Genomic DNA, 13,105 nt, shown 5'->3' with positions numbered 1-13,105 from the left:
AGTGACGGGCGGCGCTATGTGACTCCAGCTTAAATAGAGGCTGGGTCACATGGTGCTCTGGCCAATCACAGCCATGCCAATAGTAGGCATGGCTGTGATGGCCTCTTGGGGCAAGTAGTATGACGCTTGTTGATTGGCTGCTTTGCAGCCTTTCAAAAAGCGCCAAGAAAGCGTCACAAAAGCGCGAAGAAAGCGACGAACACCGAACCCGAACCCGGACTTTTACGAAAATGTCCGGGTTCGGGTCCGTGTCACGGACACCCCAAAATTCGGTACGAACCCGAACTATACAGTTCGAGTTCGCTCATCCCTACTTATAACCATGTTATAAGGGAAAATAATACAATCTACAGAACACCGATCCCAAGCCCGAACCCAATCCAAATCCTGACACAGTTTTTTTTGTGGACCCCTCAGAAATGAATGGGACATTGTGAAATCTGCAAAAAATGAGGATTGGACTCAGATACAAAATACAGTCATGTGCATGAGACCTAAGCGAGTATACGATAATCATTGACTGTTCAGACACGTGTATTCATCGTGCCTACCAGCAAAAGGTCACACGATGCACATTTACATTACCACATTTCATTAAAGGGGTATTATCATCTTAATGATCACTGTTAAATCTGTTAATGATTTAACAGTGATCATTTTTCTAAATAATTCTCTTTAACAAATCCCTACCCCTTAGAAAAAAATAAACCAATACTTACCTGACTGTCCCCCTGGTTACGGCCACCGCTCTTCTCAGGAATCGCGGTGGCCGCGCGTGCGCAGACGACTTATTTTCTTCTCCCGGCCGGCTGCGCGCTGTACTGAACGCACACGCCGAGTCCGCGCATGCACCCTGGTGACTTCTTCCTGGCAAGTATACTATACTGGCCAGGAAGAAGTTACCAGGGCGCATGCGCGGACTCGGCGTGCACGTTTAGTACAGCGCGCGGCTCGGCCGGGAGAAGACATCAATGAAGAGTTTACTGGTTCGCATCAACGATTTCTTGACCATTGAATGAGCATTTTTAGTAAAATTATTTAGTCGTTACATACATTCACATTACAAGATTATCGTCCATCATGAATCGCTATCGTTCGAATTGTAACGATTATCTACTCGTCTAAATGAGCCTTAAGAGTGGTCTTTTCTGTAATTTTTACACTAAAATTCTAAAAGATCTGATCACAAAGTAAAGGCAACTATAGAAAACCCACCTATCTGTCTTGTAATTGTTTTCTTGGCGCTTCTCTGGTTCCCTTTCACAGATTCTTCAGCAGTATACAGGTTATAGACTCCATTATAGTCAATTCGTACAAAGCCCCGCCCATTTTCACTGAACGTCCGGTTTTGTGATGTCATTCTGGTGCACACAGTTGATCTCCAGCCAATCGTTAAGACAGGGAGATGAGGGCTGGTCTCTGCTTGCAAGATTTCAGCAAAACTTCTGGCTGTCACAGGACGCCGGCGACCCGCATCCTTCCCCTTGCGCCGCCGGCGTTCTGTTCCTCTCCAGCAGCTGCAGGAGGCGCCTTCCGCGCAGAGTGGGGAGCCGCTCGGTGTCTCCGCTGCCATGGCAATGGAGGGCGGAGCTCGCCCATCCGCACGCTCCTTCTATGTGCGGCCCGCGTCCTCTGTTGCCAGGATACCTGTGTGGGCTGAGCGCCGAGCTAAGACACTCGGCACTCAGCTATCAGTCCTGGGACAGGTCATGTGGCACTGGCTACGTCACATGACCTTAGCCCTTCAGTATATAAGCAGGCAACCTGCTGGCCACAGGTTGCCTGTGATATTGTTTATATAGGCTCTTGATACTCTGCTCCATTGCTCTTGAATTTTCTCTTGAATTTGGCTAGTTATTTGACCCCGCTCCTGCTTCTCCCTTGTACTCTGACGCGACCTCCAGGTTTGACCTCCGGCTTGTTATTGGTATTGTCTTTGCATCTCCCTCGTAGTTTGACGTGACCTCTCGTTGTGACCTTTGCTAGTTTGTTGACCCTTCTCGACTGCTGTACGCTCCTGTTGCCGGACGCCGCCCATTGCCTGCCTCTGCTTTTCTCTGTCCCTCCTGCACTTTCTCAAGTTAGGGATCGCCACCCAGTTGCGCTCCGTCGCCTAGGACGGGTAAGTGCAAGTAGGCAGGGATAGGGGCGTGGGTGGCAGACTAGTGGGTGCACGCTCTCCCTCTCTCCTTCCGGGGAGGCGTAACACTGGCCGGCTGTTGCAGCCTGCTGACAATCTTACAGGCGTATCTAAGAGGGGGAAGTTTTATACATGTATTTAATGTTTTTTTTAATTACACTCGATACAACCTGACAATATACGCAAGCAATATAAAAACATGATTTTTGCCACGTTTATTAGCCTGTTCCAGACATTCCATATTTCTACAAGCCATCTGACAAGAGGGTGTGGCTTAGCTAAAAGGGCATGGTTTGGCGAGGAAAGAGTCATGGCTTTAATGCGCCCAGATTTTGGTGCAAACCACTGGCATGTAGCAAGTCAACTAATAGTTGGTATAAAGTTAGAATAAACAGTCTATAGGTATTTATCATCCAGCATCAGCCACTGTGATAAATCTGGCATGGTTTGAGACACTGTCTTACTTTTGGACAGCAATTAGTAAATGTGGACCAGTGCGTATGTCACTAATTATTTAATTGTTAACCATTCTAAAGTGATGACAGCTAACATTCAAATGTTAATAAAACCAATACAACTATACTGAGTAAAGAACTATAGGTGCCCATATACCTTCAATAGCTGTCTGACTCATACACATGGGCTTGGGTCGCCTGTATGTTTATTCGGTGGGGAGAGAGTAGAAAGCTGTCATCAAGCTCCTCTGGTAGCAACTTATCTCCCGGCAGAACAAAAGGATCAGGTGTTGAAATTCAATAAGTGCAATCCTGACATCATCTGATGTGTATGGGTATCTTATGTCAGGCCAGGACTGACAGTAGGACATATATTGGAGTTCTTGTGAATAGCCTTCCTCTGTCATTTTCTTAAATCTTTAAATATAATTGTTTTCTAATGGATTGCTCTATACAATTTAAAAGATATTGGGAGTGCAGGACTTTATAATATCTTGTTAGTATATTTATTCTACAATCCTTCATGGCTTAAGGTTGCTTTTATGGCTCAATACCAACTTCAAATGAATCATACTTTGAATGGCTGCCAGTGTTTTTAAGAATAGGACCCAAGAGCTGTTCCTAACCACACAAAGAGAAACTGTATAAACAGTTATGAGAAGTTCATTTCAGGACAGCTCAGGATGTCACGAGGCAAGACACGAAGAACTTCTTAGAAGTCAGTGGTTGTTTATGCAATGGACGCCTTCCCCAGGGTCCTCTATATAACGTGACTCAGGTGTAGGAATGCCAAGTGGTATAGTGAGGCCTAAAATGTCTCTTTATGTGTGTCACGTTGCTCCTACATGGATACGGCTGGACCCCAGGCTTTGGCTCCGAAGCAATAAATAGAGGGAATAATTGAGAGATAAAAGAATAACTGGAGTCCAGACTTTGAGATGAAGTTCAATGGCCGCTTTACTTTGCATAAACGTTCTCCAAAACGGTTTACAGGCTTTGTCTTGGTTCCAGCAGGCTTTAGCATGAAACTGGCAGGCAAACTTCACTCTGCTATATCTGTTTCTCTCTGACTCGGCTGTACTCAAAGGCTTTCTGTATAACTCAACTTCTTCTGTATGCTGCACTTCACTTTGTAGTCTGACTCTAGGTTATGCCAGGGAACTTTCCTCCTGGCTCCGGAGGCTTCAAGCTTTGGTCTCCATGGCCAGCAGAGCCCCTGCACACCCTTCCCCTAGCTGGGGGTAAACTAGACTAACTAGAACTTTTGCCCCACCCTTTCCTGCAGGAAGTAGGACTCGCCCACTTCTCTCCAGCGGGGGGGGGGGGGGGGGGGGGGAATAAATGCATAAGATGACATGAGGTTAGACCAATAAAGGTGCAGAAGTGGTAACACCACTCTGGGCTGTTACATTTGCATAATGCAAAATACGTTACTCTGTAACCTTATAACCAAACAAATTTGTTTATTCTCAATTACTTTGGCTTATCTTTTTTTGCAAATATATTTCACATTGTTTGCATACTTGTCATACTAAACTACCAGCATTTTAAAATATGTGGCAACCTTTTTATGAATAATCCCACTCCTACTGCACTATGCTAATGCACACAGAGGTATTTGCGAACCATATCCCGATACAGTGGTAAAACATTTGTGCAGGGGAATGAAGACCGTGGCTGCATAAATATGCACCATACTCCATCAGACAACAATATTCCCTAGAAGTACTGTTTCCAGTCTTTCTAGGAGGGTTTATGGTGCAATAAATGAAGGCGTAGTGAGGGAGGGCAAGCAGGCGCAGAGGGTTTAGTTGATTTGTGATGGTGAAGAAGAGAGCAGTCCACTTCCTGCTTCACCACTCAGCTCAGGTGCTGCCACTCCCCTGCAGGCCACACATCATGATGCCGTGTTGTGTAAGAGGAGCATGCAGGCCCGGGAATTCTCCTACACAGCTCAGCAGGTGCAATGTGTGATCACATCTTGGCTGCTGGGGAGCACAGGAAGTGCCCCACAGGTGAGTTGTCACGGACGTTCCCGTCGCAAGTACCAGGAGATCGGAGAGACTGACAACTTGTGGGTTAAATTGACAAGTTCACTGTGGATCTTATTGTGTCTGTGTTTTGGTGAATGGCACACCCCTTGCTTCAAGTGTTGCTCGTTGGTAAATTACCTTTCCCATAAGTAGCCGCTTCTCACTCTTGGAGGTGCGGTTTATAGATTTTCTTCCTGCCTTCTAACTAGCTGGTCAGTTGTACTCTGTGGTGCTTCTGGAGTTGCCAGTTTTCCACTTTCAGATAGTCTTGTCTTTTCTTATTGTTTTGTGCTTGTTATATTCCCTGTTGTTTGTATCTGGGCCTGAGACAGACACTTCCATTCGTCCATCTGGGGAGGAAAGGGTTGTCTCTGGTCCTAACCTCATTCCAAGGCCTTATAGGGATATAAGGGCCTAGGTATCCAGCATATGAATATTCCTACCTTCAAGGTCTATTCATTTTGATAGGTAGTTAGGGCACGGATTAGGGTTGTTTAGGAGGTGACCTGTTTATTCACCTGGTTTCCAGGCCCAGTTACTGTTCCCCTTCCCTCCTGTGTTTAGTGTGGAGTTTTTCCCCCACACTGATCGTGATATTATAAATCGCCGAATAACCGTCATTTTGTTGTCTGTATCAGTTCAGCCATGGATGTTATCACTGCACTAACCGGACAGCTACAGGGTCTGTCTCTGAAGGTGGATGACCTCCGCGCGACCGTATCACAGATGCAGAGACCACTGTTGGCTGATCCTAGTAGTGGTTACCTGACCTGTCCTGAACCTAAAGTTGCTCTACTGGATAGATTCTCGGGGGGGAGTTATAATTTTATTTGGTTCAGGGAAGCCTGCAAATGGTACTTTAAGTTGCGTCAACACTCATCTGGGGATGAGAGCCAGAGAGTGGGTGTGATTATTTTATTGCTTAAAGGGGAAGCCCAGTCTTCGGCTTTTTCTCTGCCAACCGGATCACAGTCTCTCCGATCAGTAGATGCATTTTTTGGAGCTTTAGGTCTCATCTATGATGACCCGGACCGAACCTCCCTGGCCAAGACTAAATTACGTGGCCTGTGTCGGGGAGAGAGAGATCTATTGTTCCGAATTTAGGAGGTGGGCTACGGATACTGAGTGGAACGATCTAGCTCTCCAGAGCCAGTTTTGTCAGGGATTATCTGAGAGGCTGAAGGACGCTTTGGCCTTTCATGAGAATCCTGAGTCTTTGTAGGCCGCTATGTCTTTGGCTGTACATATTGATAGATGCCTGAGAGAGAGATCTAAGGGCCCACTCTCTCAGGACGTTCTATTACATAAAATACCATATTCCTTTGACTCTTTGGGTGAAGAGACTCCTGAGCTTATACCTGGGGATGAACCCATGCAATTAGGGGGAGTGACTCTAGGATCTGCTTGCAAAAGTAGGAGTCGCAAGCAGGGAGTATGTTTTTTCTGCAGTCAAAGGGGAAGTTTTGTCAATATACAGTACAGACCAAAAGTTTGGACACACCTTCTCATTCAAATAGTTTTCTTTATTTTCATGACTGTGAAAATTGTAGATTCACACTGAAGGCATCAAAACTATGAATTAAAACATGTGGAATTATATACATAACAAAAAAGTGTGAAACAACTGAAAATATGTCATATTCTAGGTTCTTCAAAGTAGCCACCCTTTCCTTTGATTACTGCTTTGCACACTCTTGGCATTCTCTTGATGAGCTTCAAGAGGTAGTCACCTGAAATGGTCTTCCAACAGTCTTGAAGGAGTTCCCAGAGATGCTTAGCACTTGTTGGCCCTTTTGCCTTCACTCTGTGGTCCAGCTCACCCCAAACCATCTCGATTGGGTTCAGGTGCGGTGACTGTGGAGGCCAGGTCATCTGGCGCAGCACCCCATCACTCTCCTTCCCGGTCAAATAGCCCTTACACAGCCTGGAGGTGTGTTTGGGGTCACTGTCCTGTTGAAAAATAAATGATGGTCCAACTAAACGCAAACCGGATGGAATAGCATGCCGCTGCAAGATGCTGTGGTATCCATGCTGGTTCAGTATGCCTTCAATTTTGAATAAATCCCCAACAGTGTCACCAGCAAAGCACCCCCACACCATCACACCTCCTCCTCCATGCTTCACGGTGGGAACCAGGCATGTAGAGTCCATCCGTTCACCTTTTCTGCGTCGCACAAAGACATGGTGGTTGGAACCAAAGATCTCAAATTTGGACTCATCAGACCAAAGCACAGATTTCCACTGGTCTAATGTCCATTCCTTGTGTTCTTTAGCCCAAACAAGTCTCTTCTGCTTGTTGCCTGTACTTAGCAGTGGTTTCCTAGCAGATATTCTACCATGAAGGCCTGATTCACACAGTCTCCTCTTAACAGTTGTTCTAGAGATGTGTCTGCTGCTAGAACTCTGTGTGGCATTGACCTGGTCTCTAATCTGAGCTGCTGTTAACCTGCGATTTCTGAGGCTGGTGACTCGGATGAACTTATCCTCCGCAGCAGAGGTGACTCTTGGTCTTCCTTTCCTGGGGCGGTTCACATGTGAACCAGTTTCTTTGTAGCGCTTGATGGTTTTTGTGACTGCACTTGGGGACACTTTCAAAGTTTTCCCAATTTTTCCGACTGACTGACCTTTATTTCTTAAAGTAATGATGGCCATTCGTTTTTCTTTGCTTAGCTGCTTTTTTCTTGCCATAATACAAATTCTAACAGTCTATTCAATAGGACTATCAGCTGTGTATCCACCTGACTTCTCCACAATGCAACTGATGGTCCCAACCCCATTTATAAGGCAAGAAATCCCACTTATTAAGCCTGACAGGGCACACCTGTGAAGTGAAAACCATTTCAGGTGACTACCTCTTGAAGCTCATCAAGAGAATGCCAAGAGTGTGCAAAGCAGTAATCAAAGCAAAAGGTGGCTACTTTGAAGAACCTAGAATATGACATATTTTCAGTTGTTTCACACTTTTTTGTTATGTATATAATTCCACATGTGTCAATTCATAGTTTTGATGCCTTCAGTGTGAATCTACAATTTTCATAGTCATGAAAATAAAGAAAACTCTTTGAATGAGAAGGTGTGTCCAAGCTTTTGGTCTGTACTGTATGTCCAAGCATTCAGCGGCAAAAAGAGAAACAAAAAGGGGCATCTAAATCCCATCTGACTATCGGAGGTGTGAGTGGGGAGTCAAAGAATGTGCATTTGTCCTTTGCTGGTAGTACCCAATTTCTCCTGACTGGTGAGGTGGTGCTAAAGTAAAAAACTGTGTGAATTTAAGTATTTATCGACAGCGGGGCTGGGGAGAACCTGATTGATGCTCAGTTTGTCTGCATGCACGGGTTATCACCAAGTGCATAAAAAAAAAGATAAGACTATCTGAAAGTAGAAAACTGGCAACTCCAGAAGCACCACAGAGTACAACTGACCAGCTAGTTAGAAGGCAGGAAAAAAATCTATAAACTGCACCTCTAAGAGTGAGAAGCGGCTACTTATGGGAAAGGTAATTTACCAACAAGCAACACCTGAAGCAAGGGGTGTGCCATTCACCAAAACACAGACACAATAAGATCCACAGTGAACTTGTCAATTTATCCACGAGTTGGCAGTCCCTCCCATCTCCTGGTACTTGCCACAGGAACGTCCGTGACATGAGTATTCAGTGTTTTTTTCTTTTACTTTATTAACTGTACAGCTAACGACAGTTAAAAGGGCAAAATGTAGACATAACTACAGTGAGGGGCCACAATGCGATCATTACTACTGTGATGGGGCACAATGTGAACATAACTACTGTGAGGGGGCACAATGCGATCATTACTACTGTGACGGGGCACAATGTGGGCTAACTCCAGTGAAAGGGGCAAACTATGGACATACCCACTGTGAGGGGTGACAATGTGGGAATTACTATTGTGACGGGCCACAATGTGGACACTACTACTGTGAAGGGGCACAATGTGGACATTACTACTGTGCCAAGGCACTATGTTGGCATTAGTACTGTGAGGGAGCACAATGTGGACATAACTACTGTGTGGTGGTACTAAGGGGAAAGCCTGCCTTGTTATACCACTGGGGTGGGTAGGCCTTACAGGGCCAGCACAGCGCCCCCTGCTGGGATTTAACAGGGACAGTTACCATCCCCTTTTTATGTGTTTTTTTTTTTTTTACTCTATCACCACAGTGATTTTGTTTCTGTTCCAGCAGATATCACGCACCTTGGATGTGGTAGTTGGTTCTTTCATTTAGCGCGAGGTCCATTGATACGGCTGTGTACCCTATGATAGATTTTTATCAGGTGTACATATTGGGGGTCATTTACAAAGACCAGGTTTTTATGCAGATCTTTGTTCCCCTTCTGCACTGCCAGTGGAATTAGCAGTCCGTGCACCTGGAGTAAAAACTATTTAGACCCCTGACTGGTATGTTTACTCCACTTTTACACCTGTTTTCAGGGGTAAAAGACACTAAATGTTTAAATGACTGGAGTCCAGGCTCCTATAATGCCCTTACTTCTAAAACAGGTATACAAATATCTATAAGGTTACATTTTAAGCTATTTACCCATAGCCCTAAGGGGACTGGGCAGGATTGGGTGAGTATAGTTATGCACTAGGTGGAGTTAGAGGTTTGGCTTAGTATAAAAACATTTGCTGATGTTATCCCTTCTAAAGTTAAGAGGTATGAATGGAGGGGCGCCCTACTGAATCTTTGCCCCAGGTTCAGGAAAGCCTAGCTACGCTTTTGAAGTGATATACTCAGACTGCAATAACCCTGAAATGTACAAGCCTTTGAATTGCCAGTGTTGTCAAGTCTGTCTTTAGGGATATCTTAGTACTCTTGTACATTGTACATTTGTAATAGCCCCTATAATGTCAGCTAAACCTGCTATTTTTGGCAGGGCTGGGCAATATTCTAGTGTGTATGGGCGACTCCTGATTCTCCCCCATTAGCTGATTTTTGGGGAGAGAATAATTGGGTGTGTTAACCTTCAAAACCCAATCCTTTTGTTCTCCTGACAGACAAGCCACCGCCAGAGGTAGAAGCAGCTTTCTCGTCTCACCTTATTGAAAACACACACACCCAGGCCAGCCGAGCGTGTATGTGTATGGGGCAGTCAGGAGAACTAACTGTTGGATTCGTGAGCGTTCGGCTGATAGCTATTGAAGGTGTTTGGGCACTCGAAGGCTGTGTTAACATTGTGATATCAGGTTCCACCTCTCCTTGTAGTGATATTCTTATCATCACAACGATGGAACTAATATTGCAGACCACAGACACAACCCTTACACTGGCACTGCTGTTTACACAAAGTAGACTGAAAGTCCCACACTGACTGAATAGAACTCACTGCATTAAAGTAGAACTCCCGCAAAAAAAATAAAAAATTCTGACCTGTTAGAAAGGTGCATGATATAATCTTCTCATCAGTGACTGCATTTGTCAGTTATAACCTCTCTTCTAATTGTAGCCGTGTCATGTGACCAACTCTCTGATTTCCGACTGACACGGGACAGGAAGTCAGTTACTTCTCTATTCATTCCTATGAGACTGACATTGAGGCTCCCATAGGGAAACTGACTTCCTGTCCACACATAAGATGCTGTGTCAGTTGGTCTATTTGCTGGTCACATGACACAGATGAGAAGCATCAAGGACGTATAGCTCACAAATACAGACACTGGTAAGAAAATGGCATTTACTACAGCTTACATCATGTACCTTTCTAGCAGGTCAGAGAAGATTCTTTAATGCTTCGGTAATGCCTAGCAGATGAAATTAAACTTTGTCCACCATAAAGTATCCAGGAGACAGAAAAAAATCTAGACACTCTCCATTCAGTAGTTCACTTGATTTATTCAAATAAACCACATAGTGTAAGAACAAGGCAGCCATTTCATGTGTTCCTACACTTTCTCAAAACCTTAATAAAGAGTAGGAACACGCAGAATGGCCATTGGCCACCTTGTCTTTGTCCCATGACGCATAGATAGATAGATAGATAAAGATTAGTGTTGATCACGAATATTCGAATTTCAAATTTTTATTGCGAATATAGGTACTTCGAATATTTCAAATATAGTGATATATATTCGTAATTTCGAATATTCAATTTTTTTTTTAAATCAGTACACATGATCCCTCCCTGCTTCTAGCTTGTGGGCCAATGAGAAGGCTGCAGTATATTTGACTTTCGGAGTTGTGTTGTTTGCGAATTTTCGTAATGCAAATTTTTATTGCGAATTTTTCAACTTACAACTATTAGACAAAGAAGATTATAGCACTATATTAGCTAAATTGCTCTATATTTTTAATTTTTTTTCGAATATTCGCTATATTGCTATAACTTAGTTTTTTCGAATATTCGCAATATTCTAAAACAAGAATATATAGCGAATATTCGAAAAAAAAAAATATATAGAGCAATTTAGCTAATATAGTGCTATAATCTTCTTTGTCTAATAGTTGTAAGTTGAAAAATTCGCTATAAAAATTTGCATATTACATGATCATTACCTTGCCGATTTTTCGAGTAAAAAATCGTAGAACATAACGAATAATCGAATTTGCGAATATTCGAAGAATATTCTACAAAATATTCGCGAAATATCGGGAATTCGAATATGACCCCTGCCGCTCATCACTAATAAAGATCAGTGTTCCCCAATCTGTGGTTCTGGAGCTTCCCAGAAAATAATATACATTTTTAACAACAACAAAAAAAAACCTGATACCTGAAGCAGTTTATTGATAATAGCGTAAGCTTAATGTTACAATATAGTAATATCTCATGAACATACATGTTAAATTACAGGTATCACTAGTAATTCTCCACACCATGTGATGAACTGTACAGAACGGTAAGCTGTTTTCTGCTGTAAGTGAAAGTTTGTTTTAATTGCACAGTTGCATGATTTATTGGTTAGACTTCAGTAGGTAAAATAGCTATAAAAATAACTTGCTATCCAAATCAAGTCAGCACCTTAATTTGTGAAACCAATGACATGCTGAAACTAGGCAATAAGTGTAGAGTTCAGGAGATGGCACTGCGCTTCCATAATGCTAAATTGTGTTTTATGTTTAAGCCATTAAAACATGGATATAGTTTTAATTTCAATATGATATATTGAAATTCTAGTCACACATACAATGCAGTTTGTAGTAAAGCCAGCCTCTTGACCATTATCCAACCGTGTGGTGGCATTTCCTTGCATGTTTGGAAGAGTTGAAAATCAATAAGGAATCTTGCATCTAGTTTATGTTCTTATTTTTTTGTTGCTTACGGCATGGTTTTCTGAGTGAGATCCATGTTCTTGGGTTCTGCAGAGATTGCCATGCGAATTGCTAGTGCTCTGGTGTTCGTGGATGTTGTACTGTAAAGACAAATACTTTATGTAGATGACATCTCAGAAGGGGACATCACTAAAATGAGCAAATCATCATATATGTACCGTATTTTTCGCTTTATAAGACGCACACCCCTCCCCCCCACAAGTGGGGGGGAAATGGCCGTGTGTCTTATAAAGCGAATACTAGTAGTGAGCGCTTCCAAGAGGAGCTGCGGCGCAGGATAGCTAAGAGGAGGTTTTTATTTTAATCTGATCTGAGGTCTGATGGGGTCTAACATTGAGGACTGATCTGAGATCTGATGGGGATCTGACATGTGGACTGATCTGAGGAATGATGGGGTCTAACATTGAAGGCTAATCTGAGGTCTGATGGGGGTCTGACAATGTGGGCTGATATAAGGTCTGATGGGGTCTGACAATGTGGGCTGATATAAGGTCTGATGGGGATCTGACATGTAGGCTGATCTGAGGTCTGATGGGGTCTAACATTGAAGGCTAATTTGAGGTCTGATGGGGGTCTGACAATGTGGGCCGATATAAGGTCTGATGGGGGTCTGACAATGTGGGCTGATCTGAGGTCTGATGGGGGTCTGACATTGTGGGCTGATCTGAGGTCTGATGAGGTTCTGACATGGAGGGCTGATGTGATGTCCTGATAAGGGGGCCTGATCAGATGGGGGCATGATCTGATGTCCTTATATTTATGGGGGTCTGATCTGATGTCCTGATATTTATGGGGGTCTGATCTGATGTCCTGATATTTATGGGGGTCTGATCTGATGTCCTGATAGTTATCGGGGTCTGATCTGAGGATCTGATATGCGGTCTGATGAAAAATATTTTTTTCTTATTCCTCCTCTTAAACCTGGGCTGCGTCTTATCATCGGGTGCGTCCTTTAAAGCAAAAAATACGGTACCTCATATAGTACATGACAATTTATTTCTAACATAACTATAAACAGCCCTGTACCTCACTTGGATCCAGAGATATCTAGTTGCCCTGCTAGTTTATTTTCGAGCTGGCACCTTTGCGTATGTTTTTTCTCAGGGGGCATATACTATCTCAAGGGGGCCAGCATTTTCTGCTGCAGCTCTCTCCCTAAAACTGTCATAGCTTGTAACAGAAGATAT

General features: G+C 43.6%; 1 protein-coding gene across 1 annotated transcript in view; it reads right to left on the bottom strand.

Moving 5' to 3' along the window:
- Positions 1 to 11,356: 11,356 nt before the first annotated feature.
- Positions 11,357 to 13,105, bottom strand: part of ETNPPL (ethanolamine-phosphate phospho-lyase) — a 33,590-nt gene continuing 31,841 nt past the window's right edge. The window contains exon 13 of the mRNA XM_044301956.1: positions 11,357 to 11,998. Coding sequence (XP_044157891.1) covers positions 11,882 to 11,998 — 117 coding nt within the window. The 3' untranslated portion in view covers positions 11,357 to 11,881. The remainder of the gene's footprint in view (positions 11,999 to 13,105) is intronic.

This window comes from Bufo gargarizans, chromosome 1 (genome assembly GCF_014858855.1).
Source record: "Bufo gargarizans isolate SCDJY-AF-19 chromosome 1, ASM1485885v1, whole genome shotgun sequence".
In the NCBI taxonomy this organism is placed as follows: domain Eukaryota; kingdom Metazoa; phylum Chordata; class Amphibia; order Anura; family Bufonidae; genus Bufo; species Bufo gargarizans.
Note: the sequence above shows the minus strand (reverse complement) of the source record. Positions and strands in the feature narration are given on the sequence as shown.